This window comes from Temnothorax curvispinosus, unplaced genomic scaffold, assembly GCF_003070985.1.
Source record: "Temnothorax curvispinosus isolate PA1 unplaced genomic scaffold, ASM307098v1 QBEX01008464.1, whole genome shotgun sequence".
NCBI classification, from domain to species: domain Eukaryota; kingdom Metazoa; phylum Arthropoda; class Insecta; order Hymenoptera; family Formicidae; genus Temnothorax; species Temnothorax curvispinosus.
Window position 1 is genome coordinate 38713 of NW_020218244.1, and position 20300 is coordinate 59012.

Here is a 20300-nt window from a genome sequence, read left to right on the forward strand (position 1 = left end):
AACGTCCCCCTTAGAAAAAGATGAAGAGTGAGTTAATCTAAGATTAAGAGTTAACCAACACTTGTGAAACTGGCCCTAAATGCTCTTGGAAACATTTCATCCTTGTTGTTTATCAAATGTTTATCAAACAAGGATAAAATGATGCTCTGAAGCGTTTGAAGTGTTAGATCGCACCCTATATAAGTTCTATCACAAGTATCACATACTGGAAACAGTTAAAACTCTAATATCAAACAGAAATTCAAATTATGTTGAACGTTCTAAGACAATAGACAGACGTTTTACAGAAATTTCTCGATACCTTTTGAGTGCCTTATGTTCCAGATACTCTGTTGACTTTCCTAACGCACGTGAATGGCATTTAAGAACTTCTGCGCTTAATCGATTTAAATGAACTTTGCAGGACATTCTCAATTTCTTATCATTTTTGTAGTAGTAATTTTTGTCGAGGTTAAGTCTTCTCTTCTTTAACCTAGTGACTGCAGATTCTCTATCAGGCTCAGGCTCATGATAACGTTTAGTGCTCTTCGAAACATTTGCCATTTCGGGACTGGAGATTTCACTGGAAGATGCCAGGAGCGACAGCTTCGCTTTGGTATTTTTTTCAGAAGAATCTGATTCAGACTTCTTGTAGGTGAGTTTTCCCGACTCCGATGATAAGGGCGTAGAATCGTCTGAATTTGATTCTAAGAGAGCTCGCTTGGCAGCTCTTTCTGCTTTGGCGATCTTAGCATCCTCATCTGAAGAACTCTTTTTTTTGCGAGATTTCTTGTCCAATCGATTATCACTTTTCTTTTCAACTTTAGTTTCGCCTTCATCAGTGATAGTATCCTTTACATCGGTATTCGCCTCTTTTATAATCATTACTGTACTAACGCTATTAGAATCATCATCTTCCGTTTTCTTTTCAGTTTGATTAGTATCGTTTGTGACTTTTAAATCTTCAGTTAGTTTAGCTACGTTTTTATCGGGCAATGTGTCGGACGTGTCAGAATCTGTTGCCAGCAGAGCTTTCTTTGCCAATGCTTCAGCGTCATCGAGAGATTCATTGTCGGTGTTCGTTTTTCCGTTTGTTTTTGAGTCATCATAAGCTTCCTTAGTGACTGAAGGTGTCATTTTCTCCTGAGCAATTCGATTTGATAAATCTTCCTCTTCTCCCATGTTATAAGACAAAAGAGATGCCCTCTCTTCTTCGTCTGGAACTTTATCTTTCAAGGGATCTTTGCAAAGATCTGAAAATTTATCTTTAGATGTATGCAAAAGCTTTTCTTTGTCACAATTTGTTTCTATTTCGACTTCCGTTCTGTTCTCTCCTGCATCTTCAAAAGATGTGTCGAACAAATCTGTTGACTCGTTGATTATATTTCTTTTGCTTGATTGACCTACTTCATCATTTTCCAATGTCCTTACCTTGCAGTTATCTCTCGAAGGAGAATCTTCAATTTCAGTTTCGTCGTTATAAATATCAGTATTCAAACTTGCCTTAGCGTTAGTATTAGTATTTTCATCTGTCGGTTGTATCTTGTTGTTATTCTTATTGCATTCTGAAAGTAGTTGCTTTTTACTTGATCGTTCTGTGCTGGTCTTCTTCTCTTTTAAAGAACCTATTACAGGAGAGATGGCTAAATCATTCCTTATATCCACGTTATCTTTATCGTTATTCTTCGACTCGTCCACTGACATTCTATTTTCTTCCTCATCGATGTTAGTTCCATTGTTATTTTTCGTTCTTGTTGTACTTGCTTTGCTCTGAGCTGCTTGCATTTTCTGCTTCTTGCCTGTTTTTGTTTCGTTCGCTGAAAAAATTTCCTCGCTGTCACATTCGGACACAGCCTTATTTCTGCCCTGCTCATCACCGGAGATGCGTATATCCTCGTCCACCGTGCGTTTTTCACATTCTTCTGAAGACTGTTCATCATCGCTAATTTCTTTGTACCTTTTCGTAGCAGATTTTTTCCTATTCTTAGACCACAACTGATAAGAAGTTGTTAAATCCTTTCGCTTTTCCTCCAACACCGTTTTCAAGTTATCAATTTTTTCTGCGGACTTCAGTATAAGTAACTCATCTTCTTTGCCATATAGATGCTCTATACTTTCTATAAACATCTGAAAGTCTGAGCATTTCTTTTTGCAGTCCTTTAAAATCTTTTTTATATCATTAAAATTCTGATCCGCTTGTTTGTCGATCTGCTTTTTGCTCTTTTCATTCACAGAATTTTTCACGCTGGGTGACTTAGTATGATCTATTTCTAAGTCTACCAACTTCCTCCTAGAGAACTTATTGCGATTCACTTTTTGAAGTTTTTTTTTCTGAAATTCTTTACTCGAACTATTATCCGAATCATCTTTCTGAATATTAGAAAACCGCGAATTCGACGACTTGTCACGTTTTCGTTCATCGTTACTACCGTGTGATGTCAGACTCGTTTCCGAACGTTTCTTCCTACTTCGTCTTTTACGTTCTTCATCCTCGGATTCACTAGTCGAGTCATGACACCTCTTCGCTTTATCCTTCGACTTTGCATTATAAGAATTATCCATTTTCTTATTCTGTTGTATAGTATCTTTTGAAATTCTTTTGGATACATTCGACGCTCTTTTCGTATCATTCTCGTCACTTTCACTATCAGAAGAATGTATACGATTACTATTCGTTTTACGTTTCACTATTTTTTCAGACTTAACATTACGTTTACTTGTACGTTTTTCTGTAATCGTTTTTGACGATGAATCGGTAGAATCCATCGAATCACTAGATATTATAAGTCTCTTTGATGTTCTTTCTTTTATAACGGATCTTGAATCTTTCTGCACGTTTCGATCGCTAGAATCTCGTGTGGATTTCGCTTTTTTATCTTTGTCGCTTTTACTTCGTTTATCTCTTTTATTCGAGAATACAGACGAACTCTCGCTGGATGAATCTGTTAGATCAATTTCCATTGTTGTTTTCTGCCGAATGGAACTTGTATCGTGATTCGTATGACGATTTTTAGTATCTACTTTCTGCATGGATCTTGCAGAAACGAATGACTTTGTGGAAGAATCGTCATCCTCTCTGTCGCACAATGAATGCAAGACTTTTTGCACTTCTCTGGTTTTCTCTACTCGTTGTACCTGAGATGGTAATATACGTTTTTCAATCTTGTTGCTTCTCTTGTTACCCTTTCTGAAACAGAAGATCCATTCCACATGTATATATCTTCTCTTTTTCCAGACGTATTTGAAGTATTGTGTATACATGCATATCCCTCATATTCTTCTTTAACTTGTTTATTCTCGAACTTTTAGTATCTGTCAGCCAGTCCTGTAGCTAAAAAACGCGAGATTCTATTTTGTTCTTCAGTTTTGCACATCTTGCTTATACAGAACTTTCTTCTTCTATCAAATTATGTTAGAACAGAACGGACTAACAGTATTAATAAAACATTATAAATTGTATATTAAATTACAGAATAGTGCATATTGCATGGTATACTAAGCATGCAACTTAATCTATAAGAAAATTACCAAGTTGCCAATACTTCCAAAAGCTTTGATATTTTAGTTTTGTAACAAAAATAGTAATGCAACAACTAGCTAGAGCTAGCTATGCGTATCTATATTCTATCCACATATACATAACAAAAATATTATGATAAATACTAAATACATATCAAGACATTTAAGAAACATATGAATGTATACATGTGTCAGAAATAAAAATGTACGTTTTTACAATTTGAAAATTTTACAAGCAATGTTTATATGCTTGATACTTATATTGTACTCACTTGGGAAGAGAATCCATTACAGCAGCACATATGCCTCTCAAGTCCCAAATTGGTTTAGAATTACATGTAAAACATTTCCAGTCTTTTTTTGCTGCATCCAGCAGTGATGAGTTCACATTCCTCTTTATACATCCCTAAAAATATAAAACGATTCATAATCATGTAGGTATACTATCATGTTTGAATGATTGATATACTTATATTAAGTTATACTCTGAATATATATTACCTTACAAAATGCCGAAAAGCAGTCTTTATTACAGCACACGTATAATTTCACGTATAATTTCTTGCTCTCGCCACATATATAACAATACCTTTTAGCTTCGTCTTTATCAAATTTTGCATCTATATTCTTCAAGTGATTCCAGCATACCTAAAAAATAAAAATAATATAAAATTACATAACATTGTATAATTAATACACAATCAACAAAAAAGAATCTATTCAGTTTTTGGGTTTTTTTTACTATTTTAGGCTTTAAATATGAAAAGCTTTTAACTTTTTATATTATAGAATATCAATGAATATGCAACATCTTACCTTACACAGCAGTATTCCAATGATAGGATTAGAAAAGATTTGTTTTGTCTCGATATTTAATTCATTGCCACAGGCTGTACACACTATTTGCTTATCTCTGATAATTCTAATATCTAAATTAAAGTGTACAATTCTATATTATTATAAAGCATCTTCATAAATAAAATTCTGCAAACAGAGATATGTTAATGTGGTAACCATGATTTTTTTTTTAGTTTCTGATAAATAAATATATATGCATAAGAACAAGTGTTTATCAAAAATTAAAAGAACGATCATGATTGATCTTTCCGTTTGCCTAATTTTATTCAATGACATAAATATGTATATGTATCATTGTATTTAAAGTTTATGTATAAATTGTATAGCACGATTAACCTACCATGAAAATGTTTCTCGCGATAGGCAAGTTCTTGTGGCGTTGCCTTAATTCTTCTCTGAAAAGCGATGCAAAGTGTACATGAACGATATATGAATTGCGACGTTGAACGTTGCTAATATGTCTCTCGCGCAACAAACTTTTACATTATACATGAAGTCCCTGTAAAGCTAAGGACATTAATCAATATTTTTCAATATTAAACAACAATATTTTACCTTCCACGACATGATCGCAATGCGAATTGATTGTAGTTAGTTGAAGTAAAAAAAAACAAACAGAGGAAACACATGAATTAAAAAACAATTAGCAACACTACGATAGTTGTCACGATCGTTTCACATTGTTTTACAGTCGGCCGTTTATACTTTACGAATTCAATTACAATCTCGACTCTCGACTACTGCCCGCGCATTTTCGTCAAGGTTACGAGAAAACCCCGCGTTCACAATAAAGACATCATCGTAAATTTACACGTGCTAATATAACGTTTACGCGTGATACTTTCGGCATCGAAATTAAAACGTCTTTTTCTTGATAAATTTCGGAACACAGCTACACAAAAAAAATATATATATACATATATATATAATTATTCTGATGAGTTTTGGAACACAATTGAAACGTCTGCTAGCGTCCCATGGAGCGGATTAAGGGCCAATGGTCGCGTTCAGCAGACCAAGCCGCTCAGTAGCAGTCGAACGTGATTGGCTCTTACTTTTAGACCCAACAAATCAATGTAGCGTGTTGATAAGACGACACTCAACAGTTGTATCTGCTGAACGCGGCCAATTTCACCGACCACAGTAAAGGTGCCAATTCATGGGACGCTGAAAAACAGCGTTGAGCGTCGTCACGTGACATCACTATGATGCCAGCGTCAAGAAAGAGAAGTTGGATTTTTCCAACTTCAAGCGTCAAAGCCAAAGCAGCGCGAAGACGCCGAAATTTTGACGCTGTTTTCCTTTTCATGAATTTCAATTGACGCCGGCGTCAATTGTGGTCATGCGACCTTCTTGCCGCTGAAAATGAGCGTCGAGCGTCAGCATGAAAAGGCACCTTAATGCTAAGACTCCATAGACGCGGAAACGCCATGCGGCAGAGTGCGTTGACCAATCACAAATTTTGATTTTGCCGCAGGCGACTTGCGGCAGCCTTCTGATTGGTCAACGCACTCTACCGCACGGCGTTTCCGCGTCTATGGAGTCTTAAGGTAGAAGCACATAAATTGCAGGAGCCATGAGCACGAATGCAGAAGCCATATGCGCATGCGCTATGGTGTCTGCATACTGCCTATGGCTTCTGAATTTTCAATCTACATACACTATACTATGCTTATGTATTTTTATGTAGATTGAAAATTCAGAAGCCATAGGCAGTATGCAGACACCATAGCGCATGCACATATGGCTTCTGCATTCGTGCTCACGGTTCCTGCAATTTTATGTGCTTCCCAGTGCTTCCACTTTAAGACCGCTGGACCAATGAGCATCTTATGTAAATCAATATGGCGACTTTATGCTGGATGCTCATTGGTTTAACGGTCTTATGTTACGCTTATGCTAAGCTATAGCAATTTTGTGTGCAATGACCTTAAAGGTCAATCCAGACAAACTTGCATAGCGCATAAACATAAGCATAAGAGAATTGATTGGTCCATATGCATGTGCATAAGGAAATAGACCAATCCGTTTCTTTATGCATATGGTTGTATGTACATCTAGGTATGTACATACATATGCAAGTTTGTCTGGATAGACCTTTTAAGGTGGAAGCACATAAAATTGAAGGAGCCATGAGCAGAATGCAGAAGCCATATGCGCATGCGCGATGGTATCTGTTAAGGCCATCGCACACAAAATGCATAGCTTAGCATAAGCGTAGCATAAGACCGCTGGACCAATGAGCATCTTATGTAAATCAATATGGCGACTTTATGCTGGATGCTCATTGGTTTAGCGGTCTTATGCTATGCTTATGCTAAGCTATGCATTTTGTGTGCGATGGCCTTTAGAGCTCTTCAGATACCATAGCGCATGCGTATATGGCTTCTGCTTTCTGCTCATGGCTCCTGCAATTTTATGTGCTTCCACCTTAAGCGGGGAGCACACACTTCTGCACAACGCATGATGCGTAAGCTTAAGAAAATTGATTGGTCCATACACATGTGCATAAGGAAATAAACCAATCAATTTTCTTATGCTTAAGCGGGGAGCACACACTTCGGCACAACGCATAATGCGTAAACATAAGAAAATTGATTGGTCTATTTTCTTATGCACATGTGTATGGACCAATCAATTTTCTTATGCTTACGCATTATGCGTTGTGCAGAAGTGTGTGCTCCCCGCATTAAGCATTATGCGTTGTGCAGAAGTGTGTGCTCCCCGCTTAAGTCGACACAAGTATCGTTTTATCTTTGTTACTCATTACCAAAAAAGAAAGATAGAACAATGCTTGTGTCGCTTGCTGGAAAGCTATCAATTTATTTCTATTTCGATAAAGGTCTCGGTATTTTTTCCGCATTCCAAAACTTATAAAAAAATGTTCCAAGCTTTTCATCACGAGACTTCAATGAAGAAGTATTCTCATTTTAATGTTCATAACTTTATTTATAATGTCAATATATAGCATACAATAATCTTTCTCAGCACAAAATGATACGTTAAACGTAATTTTTTACAATTTAGATGGCAAAAAAATGTAAAAATTGTTTTTATATCAATGCAAATAAAGTAAATGCTTTTATACACATTCTTGCGACTTATTTTATAATCCTAATAAATATTAATTATCCTAAAAAAAAATGAGATACATATAAATATGTGCAAAGCTGAAATAATTATACTATTTCTTGAACTTCTTCCTTAAATTAGCTTTTCTCTTTTTCTCTAACGCTTCCATACGCATATCTTCTAAATCTTCGATATATCCTACAAATGTTTAATGTTAACATTAACAAGCTATACATGTATTTTACAAAATACTCAAGATAGAAATAAATACCCATTTTTGAAGATATTAATTCTTCTTTCAGTTGTTGCGCATAATTACTTTCCATAGCAGTGTCATCTTCATCATCAATATTTTTATATCTTGTCTTATCATAATGAAATATCTCACTAATATGCTTACTGTAATTGTACTCGTTGTTATCTTCTGGTCCATCATCTATGAAATCGGCCAAATCTGAATCATCTTCCTCATCATCATAGATGCATCCTGTAAAATTATATACATTTCAAGTGATTAATTATGTGATCCTTAACGAAACTCTTTCATTGTATCGCATAATTATAAGTAAACTCACTTTTATTGGATGCTTTTCTAACGACTGTTTTTGATTTCAAAAGCTTAATATCAGGTGGTGGAGATTGTTTTGGTTTACTATTAGCTAATGAAGATTGCAACTTTAAATCCGAAGGTGGAAATTGTCGCGGCTTAATATCCTTGGATGATATTTGCTTATTTATAGATTTGGGTTTAGTCAAATTTAATTTATTAGAGGGCTGAGATTTAATGTCCTCCAATTTATTTTTACTTTGCGCTAACTTCTTCTTTTCTTCCTCGATAGCGCGTCGCATTTCTTCCAGTTGTTTTCTCTCAGCTTCCAATTTCTTCCGTTCTTCTAATAATTCATTCTTGGGTGAGTTTTTGTTTGAATTTGATTTTTCGATATTATGTTTATCGTCAGATTTATTAGTAACTTGTTTAGAAATGGTTGTAAATTTGAAAGTACTTTTATTCAACGTTGAATTTAAAATTACAGATTTATCACTAGCCTTGGGAACTTTGTTCAATTGCATTTTATCAAGTTTGTTGGGTGTACTTGTAATGCTTGTTTTTTTAACTTCTAAATTTTTCTTCTCACGTTGCTCCTTCCTTTCTTTTTCCTGTATATATTCCATTTTTTCACGCTTCGTCATCGGTCGTTCATTTTCAATCTTTGGTTTAACTTCTATAACTACGGGTTCATGTTGCTTTACTTCGGCGAGTTTCAAAAGTTCAGCAAAACCCATAGGCGGTGGCAGTGATTTTCTTTTTACCTTGGGTTTTTCATCCTTGTCTTCTTTAACCTTGTCTTTAACTTCTTTGCTGTTCTTCTCTGCTTTTTCATCAACTTCAGTTTCTTTTACATTCAAAACGGACGATTTTCTCCTTCTTCTATGTCCGCTACTTTCTTCGAGTTCTTGTTGTTTCAAAGCTTGTTTTACTCTATCCTATAACACATAAAATAACATTTGGTAATTGTGTACATGGAGGGGACCACCTTGGATGACCTTGATATTTTAGTATGTTATCAAGGTCATCCCCCTGAGTGACCTTCAGAAGGTTTCAGCCCGCGCTCGTTATTCGTTAAAAAGTTATTAACAAAAAAAATGTGTAGAAAATATAGCAGCTATTTTGAGTATTGGAAGGCATAAATGACTAATATATATGTCAAAATAGTTCATGCATACACTTTCCACGCGAAACGAGGTGCCACATGAGTTCGTGGCATGCTTTACAAGCTTGTTTATATATATATACATAAAGTTATTAACAAAAAAAAATTTGAGAAACGAGGTTATAAAACACGCCACAAACCCATGTGACATTAATGAATATGCTAATTAATGAACGTGCAATTGTATAATTGTGAAACTAATGTTTATTAGGATTTATATAAACATATTTATTGAGAAAGTTTGACAGAATCGGCAATTTCGAGCGGATACATAACTGCAATCGCGCGAAAAAACGCCTCAATACGATCTTTGAACTCAATACTGACGTTTGAAAAGAAATTCTGCAATTAGTTATTAAAGCGGTGAATCGTTGCTTTCGGCTGGAAACGAGGTCTACAATTCTATAAACATCGTATAATAATTTCATAGAAAACGCGTGGACTCGTAGATGGTGGAACTGAAAACACCGATTTACTGCTTTAAAAAACTTTTCTTTGTTCATGCATGTACTATTTCGACATATATATTAGTCATTTATGCCTTTTAATACTTTTAATACAAAATAACTGCTACATTTCTCAAATTTTTTTGTTAACTTTTGAATAAACAATGAGCGCAGGCTAAAACCTTCTGAAGGTTACTCAGGAGGGTGACCTTGACAACATACTAAAATATCAAGGTCATCCAAGGTGGTCCCCTCCATGTACACAATTATCATTTATTTCTTTCCATCAAAAGGAGAAAGCATACAGAAACGTGGAATAAAAAAATAATAGCTATTCTTAAACATTTTCGTTTTTCTGAAATTAGTTGTCTTAAGTCCTAATATAATAATAGTAATATACATGTAATAAATATTGATAGCTTTATAGATAAAATTTCTTCTTATATTATACATTTCAAAAAGAGCGTAATTCCGTACAAGAGCAGTCAGTGAATGGTGGTAATGTATTTCAAGGATCCATATTTCAATTACGCTTACATTATATCATACAATTTACTCGAAACATTTTTCTTTAATTTTTAACAGAGAATATACCTTTGTAGATGCAATATCTTTTGCCGTTCTTGCTTCGCTAGTACTAAAAATGGGCTTTTCTGGAGGTAAACTGTTATATTTGCTCATAAACTGATTATACAATGCAGAAGCTGCTTGGGATTCATATCCATAATCGTCTTCATCAGGTTGAGATGGGCCTGCAGAATGATAATATTTTATATAACTAACTTGTAATGTAATGTAATCAATTATCATAATATAAGTTACAAAAATATATTTTAAAGATATACCTCGAGCAATCAGTTGTACCATTTTATAATTACATAAAAATAAAGTTCCAAATACCAAGCACAAAAACTAATTTTATAGACAAGAAAGTTCCCAATACTAATAAAGTATCATAAAATAATAAGAAAAAAAAAATATAAATAAATAAATGACATAAAAAACACAATAAGAAGAGACATGAAAAGTTAAGAGAACAGTGTTGTAGAAAAATAATAGAGCAATATCATGTATAATCTAAACTAAATGTCTTTTACTTCATGGAATAAAGTAAATTATTGTAATTATTGTTACATTGTGTTTAATCATATATTATATTAAATAATCATTTGATTTAATAATCATTTAAATAACATTTAGTATAGAACAAAAAACAGAATGTATTACTATTCAACAGAATTGTATAATACAACAGAAAAAATATGTACAATATGTACATTAAAATGTGCATAAAAATAGTTTCGTTTGTAGAAGAGGAAAAATAAAGCAACATGCATATGTGGCTTGCATTAATATGATAAATATAAATAAGATCACGGTTCTATATCACTTAGAAAAAAATTTATAAATATTATGAAGACCGAGAATGGCTGTAGCACAGATTTCATACTTATGAGTCATCTAGATTACTTCAAGATTATATGGCTGACCTTAAAGCATCCATCGCCGCGCAAATCCACTGTGAAATTGTTCTGCCTCGATTTGGGATGATGGATAAATAATGTATTGTTTTGCTCGTATATATTACAACCTGTAGGCAAAAATATTGCCTATTATGGATAAGATTTTTCTGCCGATCAAGTTGATATTAAGTTTAAGTTATTATATAAATAATAAACTATCTGTTATTACTCTCGTCAGTTTGCCTTGTACGTCATTACACTTTTATAGTTTTATTATTTTACAAATTGCATAATATAAAGATTTACTTATTTCATTGCTTTGGTATTTAATAACACTGTCATTTTGGTACTTAACAGTACTATATTATAATTTTTGAATTATATTTAAAAAAAGGCTATACATTGCAAAAAAAATTGTAAACAAATAAAATAAAAGTCTCTTGGTATTTTTATTTGGAACTTTATTTTTACATTTTATTCCAAACTTGTCCCCTCTCCCAATAATATATAAATTATACTTAGAATAAAAATGTAAAACAGACCTTATTTAATCCTTAAGAAAAAGGTTATCTGTAATCACATGGTATTACCTGCGATGGTAATAGCCGTATTTTCATTGTCAATGGCATCCTCAATCACTGACTTGTTCGCCGCTTTACACACTTTCAAATGTTTATTTATTCGATTCTGAGTCTTCTGATCTCGTAAAGCTAAAAGATTCTGAAAAACAAAAACCAAGTATAACTTGTTGATATCTGATAAATAATCTTGTTTTCGATAAAAAGAGTCAAGTACACGCGTTAAAAAAGCTATTGTATAAAACAGATGTTTTTCTCAATACATCATAAAGTTTAAAAATAACTGAGTAACTTATAAAATATTATAGAAATGTTTTGCTATGCAAAGATTAATTTAAAAACATTAAAAATCAGAAAACAATTATAACTAAAAATTATTTTAAAAAATATTAAGAAGAGAAATATATTACAATCTTATTGTTTACATCTATTTCTCTTAAAAAAAAAAGGTAATGATATATCATGAAATTATCTAAACTAAAATAAAATGTACGTAACTCTTTCATAATTCTTTTATCATAATTGCTTCATCATAAAAGATATTATATTCAATAAAGTATATGATTCTATACTGTACGATTGTCAAGCCAAGAAAAACACATGATATTTCTATCAAAACGGATATTATATCTTTTTATCTATTTTCATGGAAGTAAATAAGAAATGTCTATTAAGAAAAATGTAGGATATTTCCATACAAAATTCTTGAAAATATAGACAATCAAATACAAGGTTCTTTCAAAGAAAATAAATCAACGCAAAACAAGAAATTATTAAGGCAAAAAATATTTAACGCAAAAAATTGCTGCAGCTAAAGCTTAAAATATCTGCCTTACCGTTGCGCCGATAATCATTTATATTAATAATCATACAAAAAGAGTGTAAAACGTAAAACAATATAAATAAATTATTCATTAATGCACGAAGTTTTTTACAAACTTACTTCCTTTTTCCTTCTTTCTTCCAGGGCTTTCTGTCTCTCTTCCTCTTCCTTCCGAGCTAGAAATTTCTTAATATTATTGGAAAGGGTTTTAGATTGTTTAGACTGTTTCTTTGGTGGTTCAAATTTTGTTTGATAACATGGAACGGTCTGTTGAAAAATAAATAACGTTGAAGTGAGGATAATCTAAAAAACGATCGAAAATTCTTTTCGCCCAGATGTCTAACCTAAACTGACGTTACCTGTCTACGTCAGCTGTACACTTTTGACAGTATCCGATTGTAAATAAAATACATTATATACATATATAGGCCTGTTCATTTTAATTGAACTTCTCGCACAGTTCATCTATTCTCTTTTTCTTTCCAATGTGAAAAGAAAAAGAACAAAAATGAACCGTGCAAGAAGTTCAGCTAAAACGAAAGGGCCTTAAGTATGTAAAAAAAAATGGACTAACCTGTTTCTTCGTTTCGTTCTTTTGTGCGACGGAGATCAGAGTGCCGAAATCCATTTTATCGGCAACGATAAAACAACAGTAAGCAAAAGAAATCGCAAATTTGCCTTTACGAAAATATCATATGTTTTATGTCAGCAGATATTCCTCTTCAATTCGGTTCAATCAGATGGATTAATTACACTACAGGCATGTCGGCGACATTTTAAATGTTCCAAATGCTTAGACGAAAAAAGAAAAGGAACTTTCGATAGTAAATGACAATATCAAAAACTGATCTTACTGTCGATAAGTGCTCCGAAAGTTCTCTCCACGAAGTTATCACGTTGCGAATAAATGCCTCAAAAGTCTCTCTACAAAAATATTCAATCACATTGCCGATAAACACTCTAATTGCACTTAACTACGCGCACCAACGGTGATCAACGACAATTGATGGGAATGAATAATAGCCTCCTACTTATATAGAGCTCTTGAAAGAGGATCCTCCATTTTGTAGTATATCGAAAGTAGTCGCGTTCGAAAACTTTACTCGGATGCACACCGCGTCGTTCTATCTTTAGGTTTGTTCGCGTCGCATACTCCAATATACACCAGAGACACTTGGATCACGGATAAAGGGTGGCGATTGGAGCAGATGAGTTTTTGGAGTGCGTTGGAGCATGGTGGGGCGTGCGACGCGAACAAACCTTTTGTTATTCATTAAAAGTTGAACAAGGACAGAACGACGTTGGTGTGCACCCGAGTGAAGTTTTCGAACGCAGCCCAGACTAAAGCTATATCCACACAAACTTAAGCCCATAACTTAAGCATAAGCCCATAAACATAAGCATAAGAGAATTGATTGGTCCATACTGTGGTCCATATGCATGTGCATAAGGAAATAGACCAATCCGTTTCTTTATGCATATGGTTATGCACCTATGCAAGTTTGTCTGGATAGAAAGGTGGAAGCACATAAAATTGCAGGAGCCACAAGCAAAACGCAGAAGCCATATGCGCATGTGCTATGATATCTGCCTGTATTCTGCCCATGGCTGTGGCTTACCGCCGTAGAGTTAGCAGACAAATTGAATATTTTGGAATTATTTTTTTTCATATAATTTGGGAATCATTTGGGAAAGTTTGGGAAAATTGTTTAAACATTTGGGAAAGAATAGATTTTATGTTATTAACAATATTTATCGAGCGTCAAGTTAGCAGATAGCGACTATGTTTAATGTTTATTATAAATGGAATCGATTGGAAATCATTTGGGGATGACACCTTCATTGTAATTTTTATTTGGGAAAAGTCGTTTTTTTTGTAATTTAAATAAATCTTTATATTAAATGTTCTTTTTTGCTGCACTTCTGCACTAGTACAACAAGTGAACTTACTGCATTAGTTCAGAAGTGTAGCGAAAAAGAACAGACCGTTATCGGCAGTAGTGTGAAAATTACATATTTTTTGGAGGAGCTGAGGAGCAGCGAGTTGCTTACGTCGAGACCGTCGAGTAGACCTCGACATGACAATATACTCCGAAAAGAAAATTTGTAGATGTTATTTTCTTCATATATACTTCATATATATATTATTTATATCTTATAAACAGATCAGTAATTCCTTTATTTCCTTTTCCATAATCGTGGTACACTGACTTAAGGTGCTAATTCATGAGACGCTGAAAATGAGCGTCAACAAGGTGAACGTGGTGGTTTCGCTTTGACGCTAGCGTCAAAGAAATGAAGTTGAATTTGTTTAATATTCAGCGTCGTCGCTGAATCGTCGTTAATCGTCCTAGTACAATCAATAATATTTTATGGATACATATATAAATAAAATATATTATTTCTGAAGATTTTTACTTGCTGAAAATGAGCGTCGAGCGTTAACGTGAAAAGGCATCTTAATGCTCGTTATTCTCATTTTCTCGTACATTTTGTTTCTTTTTTATTTTACTTTTCATATATTCATTCACACTCTCGCTTGCTCGCACGTTTGTTTCAAATAAGATACACTGAAACAACGAGAAAAGAAGATAGATTCTTATTATTAATGATAAATGTAACCGCGTCACGGAAAAGGAATTCTTCTTTCAACCGAATGTATTTCCGACTCATGCGAGTCAGTGTACCACGATTATGGAAAAGGAAATAAAGGAGTTACTCTGTTTATAAGATATAAATAATGTATATATGAAGTATATATGAAGAAAATAACATCTACAAATTTTCTTTTCGGAGTATATTGTCATGTCGAGATCTACTCGACGGTCTCGACGTAAGCAACTCGCTACTCCTCAGCTCCTCCGAAAAATATGTAATTTTCACACTACTGCCGATAACGGTCTGTTCTTTTTCGCTACACTTCTGAACTAGTGCAGTAAGTTCACTTGTTGTACTAGTGCAGAAGTGCAGCGTAAAAGAACATTTAATACAAAGATTTATTTAAATTACAAAAAAAGCGACTTTTCCCAAATAAAAATTACAATGAAGATGTCATCCCCAAATGATTTCCAATCAATTCCATTTATAATAAACATTAAAAATAGTCGCTATCTGCTAACTTGACGCTCGATAAATATTGTTAATAACAAACAATCTATTCTTTCCCAAATGTTTAAACAATTTTCCCAAACTTTCCCAAATGATTCCCAAATTATATGAAAAAAAATAATTCCAAAATATTCAATTTGTCTGCTAACTCTACGGCGGTCTGTGGCTTCTGAATTTTCAATCTACATAAACTATGCTTATGTATTTTTATGTAGATTGAAAATTCAGAAGCCATGGGTAGTATGCAGACACCATAGCGCATGCGCATATGACTTCTGGATTCGTGCTCATGGCTCCTGTAATTTTATGTGCTTCCACGTACCTTTAAGGTCTATCCAGACAAACTTGCATAGGTGCATTCATAGGTCAATTTTGCTAACTTTAACCATCGGTTAAGCTAAAGGTCATTGCACGTAACAAAGTTTTAAGTCATAATCGTAAGGCCGTAAGAAAATAGACCAATCACACTCGATTATTTTCCTTGAGCTCGAAGAATAATCGACTGTGATTGGTTTATTTTCTTACGGCCTTACGATTATGACTAAAAACTTTGTTACGTGCAACGGCCTTAACTGTGGTTGGTGAAATTGGCCCTAAAGGTGGAAGCACATAAAATTGCAGGAGCCATGAGCACGAATGCAGAAGCCATATGCGCATGCGCTATGGTGTCTGCATACTGCCTATGACTTCTGAATTTTCAATCTACATACATAATAGCGTTTTCGATATTCGTATATGTATTTGACCGGAAATGAATGTCCGGGAAAGAATCTACCATATGAAATCGTTTGTATTTCGTATGAAGACTTTTGAAGTGCAATTGAAAAGGTTTGTGAGTCATTCGTTTAATTGTAGTTAATTAATTATTTTTACACCATGCATTTAGCCGAAATAGATAAATTAATAAAAGTTTTTATACGGAATTGTTTGTATTTTGTATGAAGAGTTATGAAGTGTGATTAAAAAGGTTTGTGAGTCACCCAGATAATTTTAATTAAACCCTAAGAGCACAGTTGACGGAAAGTCGACGGTAAGTCGACTTTTATAAGTCGACTTCTAGTCGGCTTCTAAAAATGGCAGAAAGTCGACTAAAGGTGCCTACTGATGGACGCGGCAAATGCCGCGCGCGGCAGCGCGGCAGTTCAGAAGGAACTAGAATCTAGGGGCTTCTGATGCTGATGTCGCTTGCCGCGTCTGCCAGCGTCTGCCGCGTGAAATACCTCGGCAGGCGCGGTATAACCTGTATAACCTCAATTCTTTAGTACCTCAGTCGCAGTTATCAGAGTTGTCAGTTATCACGTTATCAGTTTAATCAGTAAATAATGTCTGCGAAAATGAAAATTCATGAGTGGTTGCAGTGCATTCATATAATTAACGAACAAAATGCAGAAGCAGACCGACGTGACAAGCTGCTCGGATCATTAGCTTTGTTATTAGCTAGAAAAAAGAAACGGATTAACAAAAAAAAGCGTTTCTGGGTTGCGCCAATTTTAAAAAAACGCTGTGAGTATGGTTTTTACCATGCCTTACTGCCAACACTAAAATTGGAAGATCTGTCGTTCCATAATTATTTTCGGATGTCAACCACGCAATTGGAAGAGTTGTTAGCTATTGTAGGCCCACATATGGAGAAACAATACGTCGTGCGAGAACCGATAGGTGCAGCAGAACGATTGACATTGACATTACGGTAAACATCTCTTGTTTTTACTTTAATTATATCAATGTGAATGTTGCATTACATCAATTATTGTGTTTCAGATTTCTGGCAGCTGGTGACTCCATGTCTTCAATGATGTATCAATATTTGATAGGTTTGACGACTGTAAGCAATATTATTGCTACAACGTGCAAGACTATTTGGGAACACCTGTGTCCTTTGGTCCTTCCACCTCGACTATTCGAAGATGACTGGCGGAGGATCGCAGAAGATTTTGAAGATATATGGGACTTTCCGCATTGCATTGGGGCAATCGATGGAAAGCACGTAACCATTCAAGTAAGTTACACTTTTATAACGATTCTTTTGAGGCATTATTCAAATATCGAAAACTATCGGGAAATAAATAGAAAAAAACAATATGAGCGAACTCTAATTTTCTTGCAGTATGTAAAAAACGTGAAATAATCTTTGTGTAATTTCAGTGTCCGGACAATGCTGGCTCCAATTTCTATAACTACAAACACAGTCACAGCATTGTGCTATTAGCTATTTGTGATGCCAATTACGTTTTCCGGTTCGTCGATATTGGTGCATATGGCAGACGAAGTGATGGAGGCATTTTTCGTGAAAGCCGAATGGGTCAACAACTTGATGCAGGGAAAATGAATATCCCAAAATCGGACAGTTTTTATAAAGGAGGACCGTCTTTGCCTTACTGCATTGTCGGGGATGAAGCCTTCCCACTAAAGTCATATTTGCTACGACCATTCTCTGGAAAGAATAACTTGTCTGCCGAACAGCACATTTATAATTATAGACTCAGCAGAGCCAGGCGAGTGATAGAGAACTCTTTTGGAATACTTGCTAGCCAGTGGCGAATTTACCGAAAACCCATCATTAGTAGCGTGGAAACTGCTATGAAGATTGTGCAAGCTACAATCTGCATTCATAACTGGCTCCGCAAGAGTGACATCGAGAACAGCTACATTTTACCAAATATGCTAGATAGAGAGACGGCAGAGGGTGATCACATGCAAGGTTCGTGGAGGATGATTATCGAAAATGGTTGTGCATTCGGGAACATCTCCAAATGTAGCACAAATACAAGTACTCAAGATGCTATGCTCATTAGAGATGAATTTTGTAAATATTTCAATAATGAAGGCTCAGTGGCATGGCAAAACGATCAATGATACTATATCTGAATATTACCTTGTTTCATTTGTAATATAATTCGTATATTATGTACTCCACAAAATGTTTTTTTTACCACTAAGTAATCGTTATTTGTATACTACACGTGTAAAAGTAATAAATTATACATTTATTAATTATAAATTTTAACAGTGCAAACTAATTTTCGACAATTTCTCTTTCCTACTTTCCCAAATAATCGTAACATGATATTTCTTGGTATCCCGGTTCAATTAAATAATATTATTATACATTATTATTAACGTCGTTGAGCAATAATTCAGTGTGTAATAACTGATGAATTTTTAACATTATGTTGCGTCTGCGGACTTGCGACAACTCTCGTAACTGGCTGGCGACCATTGAAGTGAAGTTGTCAATTTCGTCAAGAACAAGAGTTGGCAATGGCATTGCTGGTCGTGGGGTCTGCAAGGCCACCGCTATCTGCTTCATCACGTCTTGTTCGCAGTCAGTATTTTTTCGTTTTCTTTTCAATTCTAAAAATGAAAGAATGATTTTATACATTCTGCATTATTAGGAAAAATTGATGTAGCTAGCTGTAATAGTACTGACAAGTGAAAGATAATACACCTTATGAGCGAAACATACCCTTCGATGCATCAACGGCATCGTTGACTTCTCCGTCCACATGGATTTCCACATCATCGTTGTTGAGGTTTTCATCACAACTCGGCATATTTGAAACTGTCCTGAAATGCAATAAAATGAGATATATTGATACTAAATACTAACTGTCTCCAATATTTCAGTGAATACTTTTGTGAAGTATACTAACTCTTTTTCCAAAAAAGTGTCCCGTAAGAAAGACAACATGTCGTAATACTGCCACTTCCTACGAGATAACTTACTTCCTGATCCACTTGGCAACTTCTCAAGGGAAATAATTTTCATGTAGCGATCCCTCAAGTGTTTCCATTTTTTCTTTACTTCATCGACAGAACATTCGCCTGTAATAATAAAATCGTACATTTTGTACTGTTAAATCATTTAAATTGTATTGTTTTTTTCTACACCGAGCATGCTAAAAGGAAGACCGTAACTGCCATGAACGTTGTCTACGCCCTGAAGCGCCAAGGAAGAACTCTCTACGGCTTCGGCGGTTAAATGTAGACGGAAGACGACAGTTTTTACTACGTATACAATCTCTCTCCCCCTCTACACACACACACACACACACACACACACACACACACACACACACACACGTACCATTTGTCGCATCAGCCACTTGCTCCCAAAGCTGTTGTACAGTTCGTCTGTCACGTTTTGCTATATTTATTTTTTGGTTCCACAACAGCTCTCGTGCCGACACTTCTGCAATTATTAGTTCCTCAAGGTTTCGCCCTAGGCTCGGTGTTAGCAGCTCTTCGCTTGTCGGAAGATGCGACTTTGTAACAAACAGTTCTGCTCCGTCAATCGCACTTCGACACACAATGTCTCCATTCTCTATAAGATATTAAAATTGTTACATTCGCTTAAATAATATTATATCATTCCTTTCATATTTTACTTACCACATTGGGGGTACAAATAGAGGGTGTTCTCGTCACAAACAATCCCTGGATAATTTGCCCAACATTCATGGGACGGTATTTCTTCCTCCTCGAGAATTGTCTCGCACATTCCGCATGTGTGTACTTTCTGCAATAAAAAAAATATCAATATCATCTGGTTTGTCATTCGAAAGTTCGGTTCCAAGTCATAAATATTTATAAGAATTGAAATAGATAATTTATTTGCACATGTTACGGTATGTTTGTTTTCCAAAACGTAAAAAAAAAATACTTAACCTCCAATCTTAATGATTATAAACAATCATATATATATATATATATATATATATATATATATATATATATATATA

The 20300-nt window shown here is 34.5% G+C and overlaps 4 protein-coding genes across 7 annotated transcripts in view; 1 reads left to right on the forward strand and 3 right to left on the reverse strand.

The window, feature by feature from the left end:
• Positions 1–5205, reverse strand: part of LOC112457925 (transcriptional regulator ATRX homolog) — a 13524-nt gene extending 8319 nt beyond the window's left edge. For 2 of the 3 annotated variants that reach the window (XM_025021245.1, XM_025021244.1), the window contains exons 1-6: positions 4912–5205; positions 4697–4751; positions 4315–4427; positions 4000–4146; positions 3771–3904; positions 302–3166 (exon numbers count right to left, since the gene is read on the reverse strand). In XM_025021245.1, coding sequence (XP_024877013.1) covers positions 302–3166; positions 3771–3904; positions 4000–4146; positions 4315–4427; positions 4697–4751; positions 4912–4923 — 3326 coding nt within the window. In that variant the 5' untranslated portion in view covers positions 4924–5205. The remainder of the gene's footprint in view (positions 1–301; positions 3167–3770; positions 3905–3999; positions 4147–4314; positions 4428–4696; positions 4752–4911) is intronic. The other variant, XM_025021246.1, reaches the window with a different exon arrangement.
• Positions 5206–7309: 2104 nt separating this feature from the next.
• On the reverse strand, positions 7310–13699 carry LOC112457928 (protein SPT2 homolog). The gene is made up of 8 exons (XM_025021258.1): positions 13305–13699; positions 13025–13204; positions 12571–12717; positions 11640–11769; positions 10181–10338; positions 8004–8913; positions 7700–7915; positions 7310–7626 (listed from the first exon to the last, which is right to left on the reverse strand). Exons 2-8 carry the CDS (start codon positions 13076–13078, stop codon positions 7541–7543), a joined length of 1701 nt encoding a protein of 566 aa, XP_024877026.1. The 5' UTR covers positions 13079–13204; positions 13305–13699; the 3' UTR covers positions 7310–7540.
• A 3032-nt stretch (positions 13700–16731) lies between these two features.
• LOC112457929 (putative nuclease HARBI1) lies at positions 16732–18559 on the forward strand. Its single transcript, XM_025021260.1, has 3 exons — positions 16732–17248; positions 17320–17557; positions 17704–18559. The coding sequence occupies exons 1-3, from the start codon at positions 16881–16883 to the stop codon at positions 18412–18414; spliced, it is 1317 nt and encodes a 438-aa protein (XP_024877028.1). The 5' UTR covers positions 16732–16880; the 3' UTR covers positions 18415–18559.
• The window catches only part of LOC112457930, a 2166-nt gene continuing 295 nt past the window's right edge, over positions 18430–20300 (reverse strand). Inside the window, exons 2-6 of one of the 2 annotated variants that reach the window (XM_025021261.1) lie at positions 19951–20077; positions 19646–19882; positions 19212–19383; positions 19025–19125; positions 18430–18912 (exon numbers count right to left, since the gene is read on the reverse strand). In XM_025021261.1, the coding sequence (XP_024877029.1) occupies positions 18662–18912; positions 19025–19125; positions 19212–19383; positions 19646–19882; positions 19951–20077 (888 nt within the window). In that variant the 3' untranslated portion in view covers positions 18430–18661. The remainder of the gene's footprint in view (positions 18913–19024; positions 19126–19211; positions 19384–19645; positions 19883–19950; positions 20078–20300) is intronic. The other variant, XM_025021262.1, reaches the window with a different exon arrangement.

What these genes read in the sequence shown, in the direction of transcription:
- LOC112457928 (XM_025021258.1), bottom strand. Translation starts at nt 13,078, where the DNA reads ATGGATTTCGGCACTCTGATCTCCGTCGCACAAAAGAACGAAACGAAG. An exon ending in AGAACGAAACGAAGAAACAG is followed by an intron (nt 12,718 to 13,024) that starts GTTAGTCCATTT and finishes ATTTTTCAACAG; the next exon opens with ACCGTTCCATGTTATCAAAC. An exon ending in AAGATATTGCATCTACAAAG is followed by an intron (nt 8,914 to 10,180) that starts GTATATTCTCTG and finishes TATGTGTTATAG; the next exon opens with GATAGAGTAAAACAAGCTTT.
- LOC112457929 (XM_025021260.1), top strand. Translation starts at nt 16,881, where the DNA reads ATGTCTGCGAAAATGAAAATTCATGAGTGGTTGCAGTGCATTCATATA. An exon ending in CGATTGACATTGACATTACG is followed by an intron (nt 17,249 to 17,319) that starts GTAAACATCTCT and finishes ATTGTGTTTCAG; the next exon opens with ATTTCTGGCAGCTGGTGACT. An exon ending in GAAAGCACGTAACCATTCAA is followed by an intron (nt 17,558 to 17,703) that starts GTAAGTTACACT and finishes GTGTAATTTCAG; the next exon opens with TGTCCGGACAATGCTGGCTC.